Source organism: Emys orbicularis, chromosome 11 (genome assembly GCF_028017835.1).
Source record: "Emys orbicularis isolate rEmyOrb1 chromosome 11, rEmyOrb1.hap1, whole genome shotgun sequence".
Classification (NCBI taxonomy): Eukaryota; Metazoa; Chordata; order Testudines; family Emydidae; genus Emys; species Emys orbicularis.
In genome coordinates, this window is record NC_088693.1 from 40,139,593 (window position 1) to 40,161,923 (window position 22,331).

At 41.3% G+C, this 22,331-nt stretch overlaps 1 protein-coding gene across 3 annotated transcripts in view; it reads left to right on the top strand.

The window, feature by feature from the left end:
- Positions 1-11,207, top strand: part of ITGA6 (integrin subunit alpha 6) — a 33,089-nt gene extending 21,882 nt beyond the window's left edge. For 2 of the 3 annotated variants that reach the window (XM_065412868.1, XM_065412869.1), the window contains 6 exons: positions 127-300; positions 3,031-3,129; positions 4,028-4,138; positions 4,223-4,321; positions 5,607-5,732; positions 10,609-11,207. In XM_065412868.1, the coding sequence (XP_065268940.1) occupies positions 127-300; positions 3,031-3,129; positions 4,028-4,138; positions 4,223-4,321; positions 5,607-5,732; positions 10,609-10,770 (771 nt within the window). In that variant the 3' untranslated portion in view covers positions 10,771-11,207. Of the gene's footprint in view, positions 1-126; positions 301-3,026; positions 3,130-4,027; positions 4,139-4,222; positions 4,322-5,606; positions 5,733-10,608 lie in introns of all 3 variants that reach the window. The other variant, XM_065412870.1, reaches the window with a different exon arrangement.
- The last annotated feature ends 11,124 nt before the right edge of the window (positions 11,208-22,331 follow it).

A 22,331-nucleotide genomic window follows, 5' to 3' on the forward strand; every position in this document is an offset into this window, starting at 1 on the left:
GGAATTTGTGTTTTCCTGTGATTTTTCTTAATGCCAGAAAAACTCTTCTTCAACAAGTGTCAGTGCAGATCTGTAACTGTAAATTCCAGTTTATAAGAGAATGTGTGGATTTTATATTCCTAACAGATAACTAACTTGGGTAGACCACTTAAAACATTTGGCACAGCTTCCTTGGACATCCAGTGGCCAAAAGAAATCAACAATGGCAAATGGCTGCTTTATTTGATGAAAGTAGACTCCAAAGAATTGGCGAAAATCCCTTGTGAACCTAAAAATGAAATAAACTTTTTGCGACTTAAGGTATGTTAATGTACTTTCACCTGTTTATAAGCAAGTTCATGTAACATTAAAGCACAACAGGGAATGTGTTAGTAGGATACTGGTGCCTGCCTTGGAATGCTTTGTATCTTCAGTGACTCGAGAAGTGCATCAATATCCTATGCTAATTTACATCCTGCCATAGCTATTAGACTATGGCTCCTTCATTTTACATTTAAAAGCAAAGCCATTTTAAAACCTAACTTGTATTTTAATAAAGCAGAGTCCCCTTCCATGATGGAAAAACAGTTCATGGTGAAGAGATAAGGAAAAACGGGGCAACTATTTATACTTTTTTAAAGCTGGCTTAGATTGCTTGAACCTCTTCTTTTTCCTGTTCCTCATGAGCTCAATTGACCTTTTGCCAGCAGCCAGTTTAATCTCTGTCTCACCTTCTGCTGCAGCCCCTCTGGCAAAATTCGTTTTGCCTTCAGAGGAGACTTAGGGTTGGTACCTAAGTTAGATTTTCTAAGAGGGCCACAAAGTGCTGCCTGAAAGAGCTGGGATCCTGAAGGAAGGGAAGTTTTTGAAACTGCTAGACTCTGTTCTCAGCCTGCCCTTCTCTACTCTCCATCATCTTTTCACCCTCTCCAATAGCAAGCTTCAACTGAAGAACTGCCCATCTGCTCCTTAAACTCCAAGTATTGTGGCCAGGCTGTAGGAGAAGCCAGTGAGGAGAGCCAGGATCAGTCCTTTGAAGAGCAACAGCCACATACCCTCTCAGCTCAGATGCAGTGTTCAGCAGCAGTAGAGAAGGGTCTGGGCTTCTTTTAACTTCAAAGTGTACAGAGGAGAAAATGGGCAAGAAGTGGGGAATGGATGGTTTGATACCAATGGAACTACTCACATTCTTAGTTTTATAAATGTCCAAAATGGAAAAAAAATTCCCCCCTCCCCTTTTATTCTGTCTGTTATAGTAGTTTTCAGACAAAAAGAATCACACACGCTTATGGGATTTCTTTAACTAGAAAATGTTTTTTTTTCTTCTATCATTTATTAATAGATAGATTTCACTTAACCCAATGCTTGCTTTAAAAGAGCTTTCAACAGAATGGGTGAAGAAGGACAAACTAAGTGTCTGCTTTTACGCTAACTTACTGAAATTTGGCATTATTTACCCAAGAACAAATGGTAGACAATAATAAACATCCAACCAGATCCTGTGAGCCCTTTGCACACATTGCTTGCATTGAATTCTGTGATAGTTCCACGTGGAGGAAATTGCAGGATTAAGTCCAACTTTTTTTTTTTTTTTTTTTTTTAAAGTGGATATAAACCACAACTATAAAAGAACTTTTAAAGCTAGGTATATAAATAATCTCTTCACTGTCCGAGTAGAATGGGATGCATAATGCATGCTTTGTTTTGTACATGTAATGTACTTCTAAAGTGTGTGTGCCAAATTCTGTCCTCATTGATATCCTTGCAATCCCACTCCATTTCAAACTGATTACATGTGTAATGGGTATAACCGAGAGCAGGATTTGTCTAAGGGACAGATTGTGCATGTCTTTCCTTTTTAAAAGCATGACCTGACTTGCCAAACAAATATTAAATTCACATGCTTCTACTAAACAACGTGAACTCTCTACGTGTTTTGTAAAAACTTGCAAGTTTCCCATTGAAACCTAATTAGTAACTCTGGGAGTGTGTACATGCATCTCTTATAACCCACTTTGCCAGGCCTTGCTATATTGGTGAACCAGTGGAGTGTGAAACACTTTTATTGTACATACCCAGTGAACAAATTTAACAGGAGCATATCTGCCTACTTTGGAATATATGCAGTGTTGTTCAGGATATTAGAGAGACAAAGTGGGTGAGGTAATATCTTTCATTGGACCAACTTTAGAATCGTTTTTTTCCCTTAAGAGTGTAGTAGGAATAGCACACTCATTTGTTGGTGTGTTAAAAAATGAAATGGCTTTGAAGCCGAGTGCAAGTGAAACACTTTGCCTCACTGCCCTTCATTTTTGTTTTTGTTTTTTTAAGTTACTGCTTAAATCTTAGTAATTGCTGTGATAGCATTCAGTGCTAGCAGGAATGCATAGACATACTATCTGTGGCAGCAGCGCTCAGATATGGAATCCTGGTGGTCATGTGGCAGACACCTACATTTGCCTTGTGTGACACCCGCACTAGCCCTACTGTCACTGTGTTCTTCTTTCATCTCCATATTTTTACTTGGAGGGTCAGGTTTAGGAAATACCCTTGTGATGCCACCAATTAATGGAGGAATGAACAGGTTTCAGAGTAGCAGCCGTGTTAGTCTGTATCCGCAAAAATAACAGGAGTACTTGCTCTAATAAATTTGTTAGTCTCTAAGGTGCCACAAGTACTCCTGTTATTTTTGGAGGAATGAACGTTTTGCATTGGGGCGAAATAGCTTCAGATTTGTCTGTATTTATTCCTAGGCCTGCATCTTGAAACTGAAGCTCTGTTCAAGTCTAAAAAGGAAAACTTTTTACCTGAGCTATGTTTACAGTATATAAATCCTTGAAAACGGGATTATATTATGAGAACTGCAATTGACACTAAACATGCCTGACTTTTGGCCAATATCTCTAGCCTTTAGTACTTGAATTGCTTTTTAACACCTCCAAGAAACTAAATATTTAAATGCCCAATATTCAAAGAGTCTTTTGCACATTTCTATTTTGCTTAATAATCAATTTCATATCGTTTATCAATATATAATTCTTTGTTTTAAAGGAGTCCCATAGGTCAAGAAGGAAACGTGAAGTTGAAGAGAAGCAGACTAATAATGGCAAAAAAATGTCTTTATTTTCAGAAAGAAAATATAAGACCCTGGTAAGCATTTCCATATCAAAACAACAATTTCTCTTCCATCTCTTTACCTTCCCTTTACTCCTACGGAACCCTTTTAGGTTTAGCAGAGTGAAGGAAGGTACTTTGTTGTATAGATCAGGGTTCGGCAACCTTTGTTGCTGGTTTGTTTACCTGCCACATCCGCAGGTTCGTCCAATCACGGCTCCCATTGGCCACAGTTTGGCGTCCCAGGCCAGTGGGGGCTGTGGGAAGCGACACGGGCCGAGGGATGTGCTGGTCGCCGCTTCCCACAGCCCCCATTGGCCTGGACCGGCGAACTGCGGCCAGTGGGAGCCGCAATCGGACGAACCTGTGGACACGGCAGGTAAACAAACCGGCCCGGCCCGCCAGGGTGCTTACCCCCTGGCGAGCCGCGTGCCAAAGGTTGCCAATCCCCGGTATAGATATTCTGTTTGACTTTTATAACTTTTTAAATATTTTTCTCTTCTAAATCTGGCAAGTATATTGGAATAATTTCCAGACAGCTGTAAAAGAACAATTTAATACATCTCTCTAGATTTAATTAGCAATGTATCTAGGTAAGCATTTAGATTTCAGAAATAGACTTTAAAGGGGAGCGGGATAACTAATAAGAACAAAGTAAAGAAATCGTGCACAGACTGATTCCTACATTTTGACAGATATTTGGTTGACAGTATCCATTCCTATCTTATCATTGAAATTAATAACAGTTTTGCCATTGATTTCAGCAAGCCAAGGATTGGGCCTTCTAAAGGGACCACACCTTTAACTACTGGACATACATCCTCCTGTTTCTTTGCTACAACTATTTTAACCCATCTTGTAATTTTTCAAATATTTTTCTGTAAAATGTGACTTTTGAAGTGTGTGTATATTTATTTATATATATAAATTACAGGACTGTAATGTGAATGTACGCTGTGTGAATATAAAATGTCCCTTGCAAGGCTTGGACAGAACGGCATTGGTTGTACTGCGTTCAAGATTGTGGAATAGTACTTTCCTAGAGGTATGTTCTATTGCTATTCTTGAGACATTTTTGCACTCTCCTGTCTTTTCTCTTCTAATGTATCCTCATTATATTTTGAAACAGGAATATTCTACGCTGAACTATCTAGATATCCTTGTTAGGGCTAAAATCAGTGTTCCTGCTGCAGCTGAAAACATTAAGCTCACAAATGAAGCTGCTCAAGTGAGTTTTCAAAATTTCTTTAAGATGGGTTGTAGTGAAGTTTCCTGTGTATATAATATGTATTACTCCTGGGGGAATTCTGCACCACTGTGCAAGCGCAGACTAATGTCCCCTGCAGATTTTACTCTTTCCCCACAGTATAATTGATTCGTGTGCCCTCCCAGGCAGTGGTCCCAAGCGGGTATGGCAGGAGCAGCCAAGGGAGATGTAAATCACCGCCTTAGGGGGTGGGACTGGGCATGCCTGTGAGAGACTGTCCCTCTTGCCCACTATCCTGGTGAGCTTGGTGCTAGGGAGAGGCAGGGCTGGCCCCAGCCCGCTCTACTTCCCCAGCTCCCAGCGCTGCGCTTCCTGCCGCCGGTGAGTGCGGGGAAAGGATCGCCCCCTGCGCTCATCAGCAGCAGTGGGAAGCGGAGAGATGTGGCCCCGGCCATGTTGCTCAGGTTGGGGAAAGGACTGGTGGCAGGAAGTGGAGCGCCGTGGCTGGGAGCTGGCGGAGTAGAGTGGGCTGGGGCCGGGCTGCTCCACTGCTGCTGGTGAGTGGGGGGGATCCTTTCCTGCGAGCCCCCTCCCCCGAGCAACACGGCTGGGGCTGGGGCAGGGGCAAGGGAAGTGGAGCAGGCTGCTCCTGGCCCCTCGCTAATCCCCCATGCCACTCTGGGCCTGTGGGGCCCCCAAAGCTCCTGCCTCCCAGACCCGGGGGGGCTGCGTAGGGCACCCAAATGGCTTGGGACAGCCCTGGTTGTGTGATATTCAAACACTTAATAAAATGACAGGCCCTGCTTTGAGTTGGGCAGGTTTATTTTTTAGCCCCTCTTTCCCGCAACCTCATCCACAAAAAAATTTTAATTCAGGAAGGGTTCTAGTGAATGTTTAGTTTAATCCAGTACTTTCCCCATAGACTCTTTTCTCATTCTGTCTTTGGCATAGAGCTTTCAGCTAGGGAAGAGTTCAGTACTTCTGGGTTGTAGGTCCTATATGCTTCTGAGCTTCCATTAGTTTGGAAGAATTCACTGGCACACCGGGCTACATTTCACCTGAGTATGTCCCATGGAATCCCCAAGAGCCAGACACGGTCAACTGCTGCTCTTGAAAACTGGGTGGTAAGAAATGCTTCAAGTAGGCATATAAGAATTGTAGGAGACATGATGTCCTCTTCAGACTAGTGACTAGCCTCCATAGCTCAGAAAGCTCAAGGAACTGCTGTAGAAGTGAACTTTGGGTTACAATTAGGAACTTGTTAAACTTTCCATCCCCCTTACTCAAAACTTTTTCCCTGCCTTAGGTGCGACTTACTGTCTTTCCTGCAAAGACAGTAGCACTTCATACAGGAGTGCCTTGGTGGATCATCTTGGTGGCTATTCTTGCTGGAATACTGATGCTCGCACTGTTGGTGTTTTTACTATGGAAGGTAAGTTATTTTACAAATCACTCTTATCTTTCCAGGTACAGGTCAACATATGAAATAAGATAGAAAACTAGTTAAGCAACTCCAAAAATGCATTTTCAAAATATTGCTATAGGGACACAGTCTACTTAATCATTAAACAAGTTTCATTTCATGCTATTAGTAAAAACCTTACTGAAAATTTAATTTAAAAATCAAGGTTTTTTATTTATTTATGGCAAATGACCAGTGAAGTTGTATTTTTGCTTTGTAGTAAAAATTAATAGTAATTTCAGTTTCTGCAACATTTGGGCTGAAAAAAAAAAATGCATGGCAATGTTTGTTTAAAACAAATGTTTATGGAACATTTCTGTTTGTTAGATATTGTACACAAACTTTTATAAATCCTAAATTGGGGGCAAATTTTGGCGATATGTTAACATTATTTTACAATATAAAAAGTTATTTAACTTGATTGGTATGTGGATTAGATCTGGTTGGGGTTTACAGTTCAAACCACTTCAAATTGGCCTGTTCATTGAAACTGTCAAAATGCATGTATCACAAATTAGTACTATCTACAGTACTTGGAACAGTAAAGCGTCTTGTTCTGATAAAACATTATTTGGATATATTCTTGTGGCTTGAGAATATTATGAAACATAATAGATGCCTATTAATACCCCAGACAGAATGCATTGTTCCTTTATGTAAAATGTGCTGAGAAGTTAATAATGCAGACATTACTGAAAAATGTTGATTGTAGATGCTGCATTATCTTAAAACCTACTTTCTCCCTTTTAAGTTAATACGAGATTAAAGCTTCGTTTATAAAGTCAGAAACATAAGCATTTGGCCTTCACCTTATTCTTTCATTCTTGGTGGCTTGGTTCTTAGGCTCAGTGTCCCAGTTGCATATCACCTAAGAATTCCTTACAGAGCCACCATTGTCAGGGGAAACCAGTAGTGGGGCAGGAATCATTTTAAGTGGAAGAGTACAATCCTCTTATTCCTGATTCCCATCCACACTCCAAAATTCCTAGCTAGACCTTGTTGCTAAGGAAGCAAATTCCTGGATTAGGAAAATCCCTTCAGTCCTTGGTACCATCTGGTGCTCTGACACTTCTACTATGTTTTCAGAAGATACCCTGAGGAACTTCACTTGAAAATAGCTTCTCTGAACAGCTGCTGTTCTTTGCTGACCATAAAAGGTGCTCTTGTTCAGAGTTTCTAAGGTGCTCTTCAGTTCCCTTTGGATTGTCCTGTTATGCTTTCTTCCAGTAGGTACATCAGCCTCTGTCGCAAAGTAACAGCACATAACTGCCAAAAAAATTGCTTCTGATTCAATTTTTAATAACTCACTTGAGGAGCTACATTTTGACTGCTAAGGATTATGATTGCACACACGTGTGTGGTTTATAAAAGAGATCTATCATCTATGTATCTTATACTGAAAGGAGAATTAAAACTACTAGAGAAAAGTCAAAGCTTCTTGAGCTAATAGAATATAATATGCCTACCTCACAGACAGATTAGTCAGAAACTACAACGTGGTGTAACAAATTCTCTCTCTCTCCTAGAGGAGGAGGAGGTGGGTTGTCGTTTTTTTTTTTTTTGGTTCTGCATAGAGGGACATGATATCCTGGGAAGTGTTTTGAAATACCTTTTTCCACCCTCACCTATGTTCACAGTTGATACTCTTGTGAAAGGGATGGTAAGAATTACTGTCCATTCCATTTGATTGTCTTGTGAATTGGCTTTAAAATGGTTTAATAGGTTGTCACTTTTTTCCTTAACATACCAATCCATAAAATTGACTAAATACCTTGCTTCCTTGTAGTGTGGTTTCTTCAAGAGAAGTAAGAAAAATCATTATGATGCCACATATCACAAGGCTGAGATCCATACTCAGCCATCTGATAAAGAGAGGCTTACTTCTGATGCATAGTATTGATCTACTTCTGTAATTGGTAATTGATCAATATTTTTTAATTTCTAGCTATGGGACATGCTATGGTTGTGGTGGCTAACAATGGGAAGCTTGCTGCTGGGTTTCAAAATATCAATATCTGCTTGCTTACTCTGTTTATAATCACCTTTTTCAGTGCATGAGAAGAGACACAGGCTCTTACATATTACTTTGAATGCTTTTTGTTTGTGTGTTTCAACAAAAAATCCTAACCACTACAGTGGAATTCTACACACTGAAATAATAACTTAGTATACAAATGCTCGATAAGTATTTTAAAGTTTCAAACTTTACACATGGTAACTACAGAGAGTAAAGTTTTAAGATGTAAAATAAAATTTACTGGTTTTGTGTTAGTGTTTCCTGATATTTGGATGTTAAATAAATTGCTTTATTAACTTCTTATGCATGCTAAAAGCCTTGTGCTGCTCATGATGAAAAGGCATTTCCTTATAATTATTTTTAATTGTTGTGGAAACTGATAAAGGTTTAATGGGTTTTTGGTTACTTCTTAAGACATTCTAAAATATACTCTGCTGTGATCTGAACACGTTTTTTTTCTCCTGAAAACTGTCAGATGTTTTATGCTTTTCATAAATTTTGCTCAGCATAGGAAATCATAAGTGTGTGTGTGAGTGTGTGATGCTGCTGCTGCTGCTTTGGGATCTAACTAAAATCTGTCAACACTGTGCACACAGTGAAAGGGTAGATAATAGAGATGAGCTTGAACCAAACCTTTGAACAGCCCCAGACTTTGGAATACTGGTCTCAACTTTTTCTCCTACCATTTATCATCTTTAAAGTGACTATTTTTTCAGTACTATATAATTAAAGAGCAATATGTCTTACGAGTTTGCAGTAGACCACTGAATTTAAGTATTCTGCTCAGAAAGCTTTTGTAGTAAACTCTCTCTACTCTTTGTCTGCATATCTCTTCATTTCTAAGGCCTTGATCCTGCAAAGCCATTCTCACGTGCTTAACCTTGACCGCAGTGGGACTGTTAAGTGTGTGCATATATAACTGTGAAAGACCAGGGCCTCAATGGTGAACTGTTCATCACAGCTTTTCTTCATTCAGTTTTTAATGGAGAACATCTCCCACTCTGACCCTGCAATCTTGCACTCTTTAAATAGATTTCCCTTAGAGACTTGGAATACCCTGGCCAACTAATCAAATGCAATGCATCCCTTGACTCCTCAGTTTGAGTCTACAGATGAATGAACAAAATAAATTGTACCCTATAATCAGTGAAGCCAATATTTGATTAAAATAAACAAGACTCACTTGATAAAGATATTTGTAGTTACCAAACACATTATGAATATAGTTGTTTGTTTAAGTCTTAGGAGCTTAAATCACTAAATGAGGAGCTCAAAAGCTGAGACCCTAATCTAATGCCTACTGAAGTTAGTGGGAGTTTTTCAATTGACTTCAATGGGAACTGGATTATACCCAGATTCAGGAAGGTACTGCAAGCACACAATTAACTTTAAGAATGTATTTAAATGCTCTCTCAACTAGGAATTATCACCATTTCAGATTAACTGCACCTGTATTCCTGAGGTCACTCACTTAAAGGTTCTGAACTCCCAGCCATCATCTCTTGTGGGCAGCTCTTCTCTTTCCCTCCTGACCACGGGTAACAAGGCTTCTCAGTTCCCTCTCTACACTTTGATATTTTGAGCAAGACTGCCTAGACAGGCTAGCATCTGCACTTTGCTTTCTCTCCAAAGGCTATGAACTGTCCGCAGTTCGGTAGCACACAGCTCTTCCTAAGCAAACACATTAATAAATGTGAAAGCATTACAGAGAAGACATTAAAAACAATACAAAGCTTACCAGAGGTCACTCCTAGGTCAGGCTCTGATGTGTGTCAGTCCTTCAAAACACACAACTGGGTTTTCCATGGTTTACAAATTCAGAAGAACCCATGCTGGGCAGTTCAGCTGTTTCTTTATGCATTTTGGGCTTGGGATCTCATCTCCAGGAACAGGTAATCAGCAGAAAATATCCCATTCCTCTGCACATAAATTTAAAAGGCTAAGAGTTTGTATAACCAAAGGTTGGGGAGTTTGCATTAACCTCTCCCCCTAGGTATTCCCCAGAAAATTCACTTCACACTTCTTGTCCCAGAAGTCCATTCTTGTGTGGCACATTTTCCATATAGTCCTTTGATCTCCCAGGCCTCACATCACATCTCCTTCCTGACCCACACAAACTTTGCAATTAATACAACTGCCTCCAAAGATACTTACTTAATTTGATAAGGATTTTTCAAGGAATTGCCATATTTATCACAGGGATGCTTTCCTGAACCGGGGTTTTAATCTTGCAACGCAAAGGCCTAGTCTACAGATACAAATTAGCTATGTTGCTCAAGTCTGTGAAAAACTGCCCTTTGTGAATTAACTGCCAGTGTAGCTGCAGCTAGGACAATGGAAAAATTCTTCCATCTAATTACCTACTGCCTCTGAGAGAGGTGGATTAACTACAATGGGAAAAACCCCCTTCTATCGATGCAGGAAGTGACTACGCTGCAGTGCGATGGTGGCGCAGCAGCAGCAGCACTATAGCATAGACATACCCACACCCACACGAGTAATCCTACAGAAGGCAACCGGAATTAATGCACAATGCTGCAGGACTGTGCATCTAAAATTAGCCGTACAAAATTAATGGAAGGAATTTGTTTTACACTCTTGAATTGTTGGATTGTGCAGTTTGCTTTCACCTGCTGCTGCTAGTTGTAATTTATAGACTTTGGCTCAGTTTCACATGTGCATTTTTTTTTTTAAACTTTTCAGTTACCATGCCTGTCACTTCTTTCTTGAGAGAAGCCATTTCTTTTGTACTAATGCAAGCAAAGAGTTTGACATTTATACTTACAGTACTTTGATTGTAATTTAATCCTAAACTGTTCCCTTTCCCAGTGTGGATTCTTCCAGCGCTCCAGGTACGATGACAGTGTCCCCCGATACCATGCTGTAAGAATTCGGAAGGAGGAGCGACAGATCAAAGATGGGAAACATAAAGAGAATCTTGAGAAAAAACAATGGATTACAAAATGGAATGAAAATGAAAGTTACTCATAGGGAAAAATTTCCCCCTCAACTCCAAATTCAGATTTTAATATTTCTTCATTCATGGAATACTGATGGACTCAGACCTACATTCAATATGGACCTATATTTTTGATTGTAGATATTTTTACTTATATTGAAGCTTTTGTTTTGCACAGCTAATTTTTAAGATTGCTTGACTGATTTATCTGCATTATTTAAACTTCCAGATAGTCAGAGACAAGAGACAAAATTGGTGCATTGAACTGAGCATTCTATGAAATATGCACATTTAGTTTATAATGATGTCACAAAAGGTCCTTTTCTATGTGCAAGGAATGCAGGAGCTGGTCCCAAATATATTTTCCAAACTTCTATCACAATATGCAATCTATTATAAACACACTGTAGCCTTGACACACTTTATTCAAATAGAATTTGGGGAATCTGTGAATGTGCTATTCTAGTTATAAGAGACTGCAGCTATGGTAGTTAGGGCTTAACCTAAAGTGTCTTAAATTAAATGTGCAATAGGTCATGTTGCTATGTTTCTCACACCAAATATACACAGGTTTAAAAAAAAAAAAAAAAAAAAAAAAAGCTTGAAGATTAGTTGTATGTTTTTGTATATATTTTAGTAATTCTTGTATTTATTTTTTTATCAGCAACCATTTGTCTTTGACTAATTAGGCCAAAGACTTTAAGTGAACTTTAAAATTGGTATGGATGTTCTTAAATAGGATATGAAAGTCCAGTTAGACGTGAAGCTTTCACTGCATTTAAAGAGTGCCAGTGCTTTTTTTTAAAAAGTAAATTTCAATCACTGACACATCCTTGGAAATATAAACATTCATGCCAGTAGTTTGTGGGGGCATTTTTTCTTATTTCTGTTTATGCAGCAGGATTTAGGAAAGATGTGGACAAATTGGTGAGAGTCCAGAGGAGAGCAACAAAAATGATAAAATGTTTAGAAAACCTGACTTATGAGCAACAGGTATATATAAAAAACAATCCTGGGCATGTATTTAGTTTTGAGAAAAGAAGACTGAGGGGGGAAGGGGGAACCTAATAATAGGTCTTCAAATGTTAAACGCTGTTGTAAAGAGAACAATGATTAATTGTTCTTTGTCTTCTGAAGGCAGGACAAGGAACAATGGGATTAATCACAGCAAGGAAGATTGAGGTTAGATATTAGGAAAGAAAAAAAAACAAAACCACTTTCTAATTATAAGGGTAGTTAAGCTCTGGAATAAGCTTCCAAGTGAGGCTATGGAATCCCCTCAGAGGGGGATTTTAAGAACACCAGTCAGGCATGGTCTAGGTTTTACTTGGTCAGGGCTTGACTTCGAGGCCCCTTGCAGCCCTTCATTTCTATGACTAATTATGTTCCTGTAACATAATGTGTGTGTTAATTGAGAATATTTAAATTTTCTTTTGTACATCCAAAATGTATAGGTTTTTCTATCTAATTTTTATACTTAATACAAAAAGAAAGGTGCTTCTGGAAACAATTTTCCAGCTCTGTATGGATTTCATGTTTAGAGAAAGGTGTGTCTACTACTGAAAATGTTATATAGCACTTGAAAGAAAACATAAGCTCCTATCTGTCCTTAACAATGGATCTGCACTGATCCCTTTTGAAACTACTGAGTGATGTCCTAAATATATCTAAATGTTAATTGTAAGAATAGTGACACAATGTTGTGCTGCTCAGTAACCAATTGTTGTAACATAAGAGCTATTTAAAGAGTTTATTGGGTTTTTTAATCTACATTCTAAAATGTTGGTACTATTTAAATAAGAATTAAGATTTCTTATTCCATATTAAAAATACTAATGATCTGTGTGCATAATTGTTTTGCATAGGGATGAGAATTATGCAAAAACTTGTAAAAGTATTTTCTTTACAAGCTGCTGGCTTTACCTTCCCCCAGAAGTCCATTGTTCTAATGCAGACTGCTGGGGTGACTGAAGCAAGCAAGACTGGTCATCAATTGTGTGGGTGGGTTTTGTTTTGTACTACAATTCATTTCTTTCAGTGTCAGGCTTTTTGAAGCTTTGTTTCTTTAAAAATGTTATTTTAGAAGCTGCATTCTTTTGCTTCAAGGTTAACAGGTCCCATGTATAATTTTCCTCCTCCCCCCATCATATACTTCCAAAATTACATTGTGACCCCTGTTCTGCAACATTTGTGTGTACATAGCTGTTTACTGCATATTGCCAGTCTGTCTCCCTAATGAGAGCTACAGCAGTGTTTAAAATCCCAGCTCCTTTGCCCAGTGGCTCAAAACCCCAAGAAACTGAGCTCATCAGTTGCTAAGAAGTGAGAATTTTGAGACTGTTGCAGCCCTTATTAAAACAAAACATAGGGTTAGGTATGGGGCACCCTCTTATTATAAAAAGCAAAATAATAAATGTCTTGGCAGTGTTAAATTTAGGACTATTGAAAATATCGTCTCATGTCATGTCACTAGTATACTATCCTCTCATACACACAACTAGTAATGCTAAATCATTCCAGGATCAGAAATTACCTGTGGATATTTGTATAAAAGTGTGAATTTTTTTAATTAAAATACACATTGCCTTGATATTGCTAGTATATTTCTTCCAGGACAAGTTTCTTTTATCGACTGAATTGTTAATTATGTAACATAAAATAAGCATTAGCAACTGAGTTTCTGTAAGTGGTGCTTAGATTTCACAGCTCACCAATGTGTTATAACTAAAGCCAGCCTGCTCTATATGCAATTTTCAGCACGAATTAAAGTGAGAAATAGGAACTATACATGATGATGAACCATTTAATTTGTTACTAGTCTACTTAAAAATCACTGATTTTTATAGATTAAATTATCTATAAAAAGGGGAAGGATTTACATGCTACATTTAGATATTAATGCCAAATCCTACTGGCCTCACCCCCTGCAAGTAGTCTGATACAGAGGCCTTGTATACATGAGACACTTTGACTTTCTGCAGCCCAGTATCCTCACAGTTCTGTGGCACATGGGCTGTCCCCTTGTCACAGCAGTTTGCAGAGGTGGCTAGCTTGCCCCCGTGCACAGCTGCTGCCTCCACTAGAGCAGTCAGTGGCCGGTTGCTTTGCTCCCACCCATATCTTTGCTAACTAAGATTTTTTTAGGGCAATAACTGAGCACCTTTTAATATCTCCTTCCCCATGTAACCTAGGCAGAGGGGAGATAAGTCAATTTACTTGCCAATTCTGTAGCACAGAATTCCTTTAATTTAAAATGTTTGCACAGATCATGAATTCCTATCCTTGCAAGAGACTACAGCTGGACTTTCTCTAGGAACCCTCACAGTAGAAACAATAGATTTCACTTTTTCTCTCTCTTCTTAGAAATCCAGTACTAGTCTTTACCATAAGATAGCTACCGGCATGTGCACACAATTTCAAATTCCTTTTTGTGAATAAACACTCCAAAGATCAACCAGCAGTTATAATGCACCCTAATATCACTCACTGTTATATTCTTTATTTTAAAGGAAAATATCTAAAGAGCTTACACCCAGAAGTACATGTATCTATAAAACCTTACAAAATAAATACAGGGATAGAGATTGGGACTTTTGGAGATCTGCTATCACAGAGGCTCACCCTGGGTATTATACTGATGATTAAACAAAACATTTAGTTGTAATACATCAGGGGCGGGCAAACTTTTTGGCCTGAGGGCTGCATCTGGGTTCCAAAATTGTATGGAGGGCCGGTTAGGGGAGGCATAGCCCAGCTCCTGCCCCCTAGCTGACCCCGCCCCCCCCATTCCCTATCCCCTGACAGCCCCTGGATCCCTGTCACCCCATCCAACCTCCTCTCTCCTTCCTGACTACCCCTGCCCTCTGACCGCCCCCAGCCCCTTACCGTGCTGCCGGGAGCACCGGTGGCTGGTGGCGCTACACCTGCGCCACCCAGAGCAGCAGGACAGGCAGCTGTGCTGCCCGGCTCGAGCCAGCCACACTATCCCGCAGCACAGAGCACCAGGTCAGGCCCTGGCTCTGCAGCTGCGCTGCCCCAGGAGCTTGCAGCCCCGCCGCCCAGAGTATTGCGCCGGCGGCGGGGTGAGCGGGAACAGTAGGGGAGGGGCCAGGGGTGAGCCTCCCAGGGCAGGAGCTCAGGGGCCAGGCAGGAGGGTCCCCTGGGCTGTAGTTTGCTCACCTCTGTACTACATAATCAGTTATTTCAGCATCCTCATTACTGAGCACATACAACTTCAAGAAAGAACAAACAACCCCCCACAATAGTTACTATAGGCACTAGGCTCACACAGTGTCTTTGGTTCAATGATGTAATACCTCCACTCTGCAATTCCTCTTTTAGGGTGTTTTACCAGTCTCAATCTGCATTGCCTTCTGTAAAACTACAGGAAATTGTATTGAGATCCAACCCCCAGGTTGAGCCTGGCTTACCCCTGGCAGCTCTATTTCCTGGATTTGACTGGCGCTCAAACTGACTGACGGTTTTGTACCCCCAACAGCACTCACTACTGAGTGGCCAGCCGCTTCCAGCTTCTAACTAAGGGGAAAATGTATATACATGCAGGAATATCTGCCCTTAATGAAGCATTTGCCAGTACCAAAACAGCTACTGAGCAAGGTTAACTTCCTGCCCTCCCTATAGTGTGCTGAAATAGCAACTACCTCTTTGCAGTCATTTAAGGCCAGGGGTAGTCAAGAGGCAGACCACAGGCCAAATCCAGACTGCTAGATCCTTTTGAACAAATCCCAACAACTTTTTTCCCCCTTTTAATTATTTTCTCTGGAGTCTGGACCTTGACCAAGAAATTTGGATCTTGACAAAAAATAATTGACGACTCCTGCTCAAGGCTCTGTACAGCCATCTTACCTGGGAACGTTTATATATCAACTCAAGAACAAGTAGAAACAGCAGCTGTGATTAAAGCAATAAGTGTTTCTGGCTGAACACTATGAAAGAAGAGAAAGAAAAGGGGGGGGTACACCAGCATCAGGTAAATTGGTAATTGGATGGCAGAGCACAGAAGTAACAGTCTAGATCCGAGGCCGCTTTCGCAGGCTCTTCCAAAGGCAAGTGATGTCCTCCCTCTTTGCAACCAGCTGTCCCTGGCACAGCCAAGTCTTGGAGCTAAGTTGGAAAGGTGTTTTGAAATATACTCCATCTCTCTCGACAGTGATGCAGCCCCAATGCAGAAAGTCCAATAGTGGACTTTAAGCATCCCTTGGAGAGAGAGTCCAAGGATGAGGACTCCATGTTGGTCCCTAGGTAGGGTTCTCTGCAAGACAGGAAAAAAAAAGCCAATAGAGCCAGGTGGGAGTGGAAGAGAGATAAAAAGGCTAAGAGAGAGTCATCCTTGAACACAGTCTCTGCCTCTTCTTCTGAGGAAGGAGACCTTTCTGATCCAGGCCTTAACAGGACAAAGGAGGGGGGAGGAGGGTGAGCTGAAGAACAGGAAAGGTTTTTGCCCCCACCACATTTGTTACAACATGCAAGAATATGGCATTCACTATTAAAATACAGCCTGATAAGGAGGTATTAGATGACAAATGGTGCCAAGGACCACCACTGTTAGCCTTAGACAACATTCACCTGCACCTTCCTTTCGAACAGGGAATCAGATAAGTGAGAATGCTCTGACAAGGGAAAGCGGGTACAGACACACACACACTTAAGAAGGTTCTTTGATTTTCCTGCAGGAGACTAGCATCAGTTTGACACCAAATCCAGCTGGCGGTGGGAGTGTGGGAGCAGACTGTACTTGACACTGGCCTCTCCACACCTACTGCCAGAGGTTCTGAGGGTTGGCTGAGATGCCAGGTTGCCTGATGCACCTTTGAGTCTATCTGGAGGGAACCACTTCTCAATCCTGTCAACATATATGCCCTGAAACAGGTACAGAACAAGTGACTCTACCAGCATCTTCCTTCCTCAGCACATTGGAGGATCACAAGAGAATCATCCTTGGCAGGGACATGACCACCCTGGAGATGCAGGACCAGATTGGGAAAGAGGTGCCAGGCTCCTACAGGGAGATTGTCAACTATCACTCCTTGATGGATACCTGCCATGACCAACCACCAGATGATATGGGCTCCTTCACCATAGTTAGTGGTATGACTAAGCCTCCTCCGCTCTACTAGTTGGACGACATATCCTGATCCAAGATCCTGTGGGCGCACTTCTCCAACATCTAGGTTCCTCCCTAGGGTTAAGGTCCCAAACCCTGGTTAGGGCCAGTACATGGCTCCAGGCTAGGGCTTAGGGCCAGAAGGCAGCTTTAGATTAGGGCTGGGGCCCCAGGAGAGGGTTAGGGTTGGTGATGGTAGGTGGCGCCTAGAGCCAAGTTAGGATTTGGGGTGGAAAGCAACTCTGGCCTAGGATTAGAACTCAGATTCATAGGGGACTGTGGGCTGAGGACGGTCAGGTTCCTCAGGACAGGATTAGGGTTGGGGCTGGGCCTACAGTTGGGGAGCTACTGTTACCATTAGTGCCAGTAGCCCTGAGATATAGTTAGGGTTGGGGCTAGCAAGCAGCCTCAGGTAAGGCTATGGTTGGGCGTTTGGGGCTAGTCTTACTGTTTAGGGCTGGTAGGCAACTTCAGGTTAGGGACTGAAGCTGGTAGCAGACTATAGGGGAACCTCACCTAGGATTAGTGACAGTAGGTTGCCCCAAGATAGGGTTATGGTTTGGGCTGGAAGGGGCTCTGGCCTAGGGTTAGAGATTGGGCAGATAGGGGATAGGATAGTGTTAAGGATGGGAATGGTATGCATCCCCAGACAAAGATTCACTTAGGGCCAGTAGGTGGTCACATGTTAGGGTTAGCTGGTGGCCCTAGGTTATGGTTAATTTTGGGCTTGGTAGGAGGCCATAGGCTAGGGTTGAGATTGGCTGATGGGAGACATGATAATATACTTATGTATAAGGGTAATGTCTAGGAACTTAAACAATGGTACTTTCAGGAAGTGAGAGAGGTCTATATATGTGGAGAAAAGGCAACATTCATGCTTTTTCTGTTTTGTCTCTTCCTTGAGCAGTGAGAACACGGTGTCAGAAGAGAAGCGAGTCCACAGATACATGAAATAAACTAAGAATATTACAAACGAACCAAAACACTCAGCATACCAGATCCTGTCCCAAAGAAAATGGACATGGGCTGCCATGTGCTCCAACAGCATCTATATATGTCAGCAACAGATGAAGAATTCAAGTAAAAATCTTAGCTGTCCTCCCAAAGATTCCCCTCCTCCTCACAAAAAGTGTTATATATTATAGTTATTTTTTCAACAATTGTGATTAAAAAAAAATCAGGAGAAGCAATAGATCAGCATATTGCCAAACTGTGCAAAATAGCTGACTCATGCAATTATTATTCCTGGGGGAATTATGCACAACTGTGCCTGCACATAATTAATGAGATGCACATACTTTTAATTTTTTGCACAGAAGAAAGCTTCTGCCAAAATGTTGCTGCAGTTCTGCCTTTTGCTCTCCAGAGGGCACACTGGTGCTAGAACACAGCAGTAGCTCCCAGCCAGCTAGCTAAGAGAAAGAGCCTGCCTTCTTCCCAGTACCTGTCAGGCCAGGTCAGGAGATGGGCTATGGGGAGACAGTGTGGGGTGCTGGGGGGGGGGAGGAGAGATCAGACAGAAGCTCATAAGGGCTAGTGGGGGGAGGACAGACTGAGGCAGGGGCTGAATGGGAGTGGAGGCACTGGGAGGAGGGAGGTGCAGGGCCACATGGTGATGGGAGGGGGGTGCAGAGCTACATAGGACAGGGGAGTGGCTGGGTGGGGGCACAGAACCACAATTGTTTGGGAGTGGATGCCTGAGTGGGGGTGGAGGGACACATGGGGGCAGGGGCAGATGTGCCTGACTGAATGGGAGAGGCTAGGAGTCAGCCAGGGTCTGCATGAGGGAAGCTCCCTAACAATCCCCCACCCCCCAACCTGTTTCATACTTTTCTCACCCAACCCAACAACCCTCCAAGTTCACACCCAGGCTTCTTCTCAGCAATTTACTTCCCTCTCCCTCAGCTCCTCCGTTACCCCCTGACTCCCCCAAGAAGCCTTTGCACTGCTTCTGACGAGTGCAGGAAATACGGTTCTGTATTGTAGTTTACATGAATTATTACTCAAAGTTCTGTATTAATATGCTTAGTAAGGAATCTATTTGTCAAAAAACATTTCCTGAATCTTTTTTGTTCTCTGCATTGTTACAGACATACTTGTTGACGACGGGTATTTTGAAATAAATGACCAAAAATAATTGAAACTGGTGTGATTATAATGTGTCACTTCGACAAATAAAATATGCAGAATTTTAAAATACTGTGTGCAGAATTCCCCTAGGAGTAAATTATCAGCTTTTAAAAGATTAATTAATTTGTGATAGATTAGCAAGAGGGATGAAAGAGGCAGGAGCTCAAATGAGAATGCTCAAAGAGTCCACGCTACTCTACCGAGAGCTATACACATGGGAAAAACTCAAGAACAAACTCGCATCTAAATGCAGAGAGTAAGTGGAACAGACACAGGTAATGCACTATGTAACAAAGAAAAAAAAAATACACGAAAACTCATGCGAGACCAAATGCACAAAGCAGAGTACATGGAAAAAATTCAAAGGCAGACCTGTTCGTATAGTAGAGTAAAACTATGGAAAATGCTCCACGTGTGGGGTCATAAGTAATAATTGGGCAAGAGAAATTATACTAAAGCTTGCAGACAAGAAAACCAAAGAAAAACCAAACCCACCATATTGAGGAAGTAAACAGTGACTCAGGGGATGAGATTTTGCATGTATATGACACTTGTGCAGTGCCAAACAGCAAAAGTTAATGGTTTGTAAAGCTCAGACTAGCACCAGTTGCTAAGAAAGGCAACAAACACACAAACCAGAAATTGAATGCCAGATAAACAGTGGGTCACCAGTGAATGTGGTAAGCTACAAAGACTTCCTCAGCATTATGCAACAAAGGAAAAGCAAAATCAAATGAAAGTTACATGATGACATGATAAAAATACCATGAGGACAACATAAGTTACAAGTAGAACAAGAAAGTGGTTTGAGCATTGGCCTGCTAAACCTAGGGTTGTGAGTTCAATCCTTGAGGGGGCCATTTAGGGATCTGGGACAAAAATCTGTCTGGGGATTGGTCCTGCTTTGAGCAGGGAGTTGGACTAGGTGACCTCCTGAGGTCCCTTCCAACCCTGGTATTCTATGAAAACGTACACAGGCTGAAATTTCAGGTCATACAGAAGAGACTGCTTTCAGCTAAACAAGTGAATTCACAAAAACCTAGTGAAATTAAACCTGGGACAAAATGACTCATACAACAGACACACAAGCAAAACTAAAAACATATCCAGAGCAGACAATTCACTGTGGCATACCTGCAGCAAACCTACTAAAAGATTACTGTGATGTTTTTAAAAGGACTGGGATGTCTTCCAGGCACATTACACCTGGAAATAGGTAAACCAATTCAGCCAGTACAGAATCTGGGATAGGAAACCATTTGAGTTGAAAGTGACCATAAACCTCTAGAGAGCATTTTTTAAGAGCCACTGCTTAGGGGACCCAAAATGCCTGTAAGCACATGCTGCTGAAATTGCAATGCTACAACTTGTGTGCACACTACAAGAAAGGAACTGAGATGTAAGTAACTGACTTCTTATCCAGAGCAGCCCTGCAGCATGAAAATATGGCAATAAACAAGAATAGGAAATCCTCAGCCTGACAGAAATACAGAAAACCTCGAAGATATAGAAAGCATCAGCCCAGATAGTTATGTGCCAGTTTCAAGACAGGGGCTGGAAAGAAGCAGAGAACAACTTTCTGACCTTAGAAGTTATGAAACCATAAAGTACAAAGATTTACAAGTGCCCACATCCCCCATTCTGTCAGGATGGGCAGACACCAAGGGAGAAACTCCACCTGCCCCTAAATTTACTCGAACTATTGAGATGAGCATGCCTGATACCATCATATATACAGGCAATAAAATCATAGTACCCAGGATTATGGAGAAGAGAAACTCTCTCAAGAATACATTGGAGCTATTCTGGAATGTATCCAGAAGCCTGTATCCAGAATACATGTGGGGGAAATGCAGACCAAGCAGCATAAAGGGACAATGAAAATACACAGCTTCCCCAACAGACTTGTGTATTTTCTTGTTCCTGGTAAGCTGTCAGAGGCAAAATGCACCCTTCTGGATCCATGACACAAGCTTCTGCTTATGTCTATGCTAGCAGCATTACCTGCATCTCTGGCCCAAACCATCCAGGACTCCAACTCTCTCACTGCACTGGGCAGTTACCTACTTAACTTAGTCTGCTCACCCATCTGGTCTGTGTGTCAAGTTGTAATCACACTGTTTTCACATGTTCTGCCCCAGCTGGCTAGCAATCGCTGAAAGTTAGTGTTCAGGACTTTGGTCTTCTAGTCTCTCTCTCTCCAGGGTAACTCCATTCATATATTGACAGTTCTCGATAGTTCATTAATTTCACCCCAGTCTTGCCTACTCTCTCTGTGGCTCCTACCCAGTCCCAGGAAAGAAGTTAACCCCTTCAATCCCAGTAGGTAGCTATATCATCTTGAGTGGGAAAACAGAGTTACACATATGTTATAAACATAATACTGAAATTTCCCACATTCTTGATGCTACCACCTCATTACAGAATACTATTTAGACTTCTGAGAACTAAGTGAACTATCAAACCTGACACAATGACCACTATGGACAAAGCTGTTACATATTCTTCATAGTGATACAATTATGACATCTTGCATAAAATGCATTATAATTAGAAGTCATGTGAGATGTCACTGAAAAGGTTATGATTTGCTGAATGATTATCCTATTTGTATGCATGTATCATTTTTGTATCTGAAGTTATGAACATTAACTATGTCTCTATTTCAAATGTAGTTACACCTGGGGAATGCCCACTAGACAAGATGCTTTCATTCTAGATAGTGGGTGGGGAAGGGCCTATTCAGGGCAATGAGCCATTGGGAAAAAACAATAGGCCCTAGGATGAGCTCATCTCCCATCTGGGGAGCCTTCCGGAGAACGCTACAGACAGCCTCCGAGTAATGGCTGCTATGACTTTACGAAGACATGTGATGTGACCACGTCTCTAGATTCCATCTTTGGGATGTCAGTGTTTTTCCAAAGACCAAGCTTTGAAACACAGGGCTACTGCCCTATGCAAAAGCTATACCAGGCGGGGAGTGACATCTGGTGTTCTTTGCTCCCCACACAGGACTCCTGAAAACATCTGAGGAATAAAGACTGAACTGGGGGAAGTGCTGGACCCAGGCTAAAGGGATTTTTAACCTGTGAATGGAACACCTGGGGATTCCAAGCTGAAAGCAAGTGCAGCTTGCCCCTTAAAAATCTGCTATTCATACCCAAATCTATTTAGTATATTAAGTTTAGTTTGCGTTTTTTGTCTATTTACTAGGTAATCTGCTTAGATTTTTTTTTTTTAAGTGATAGCAAACAGATCAATCTTTTGTAGTTAATAAACTTGTTTTTACTTTATCTAAACCAGTGTGTGGGAATCATAACTTGGGGGCAAAAGGCTGTT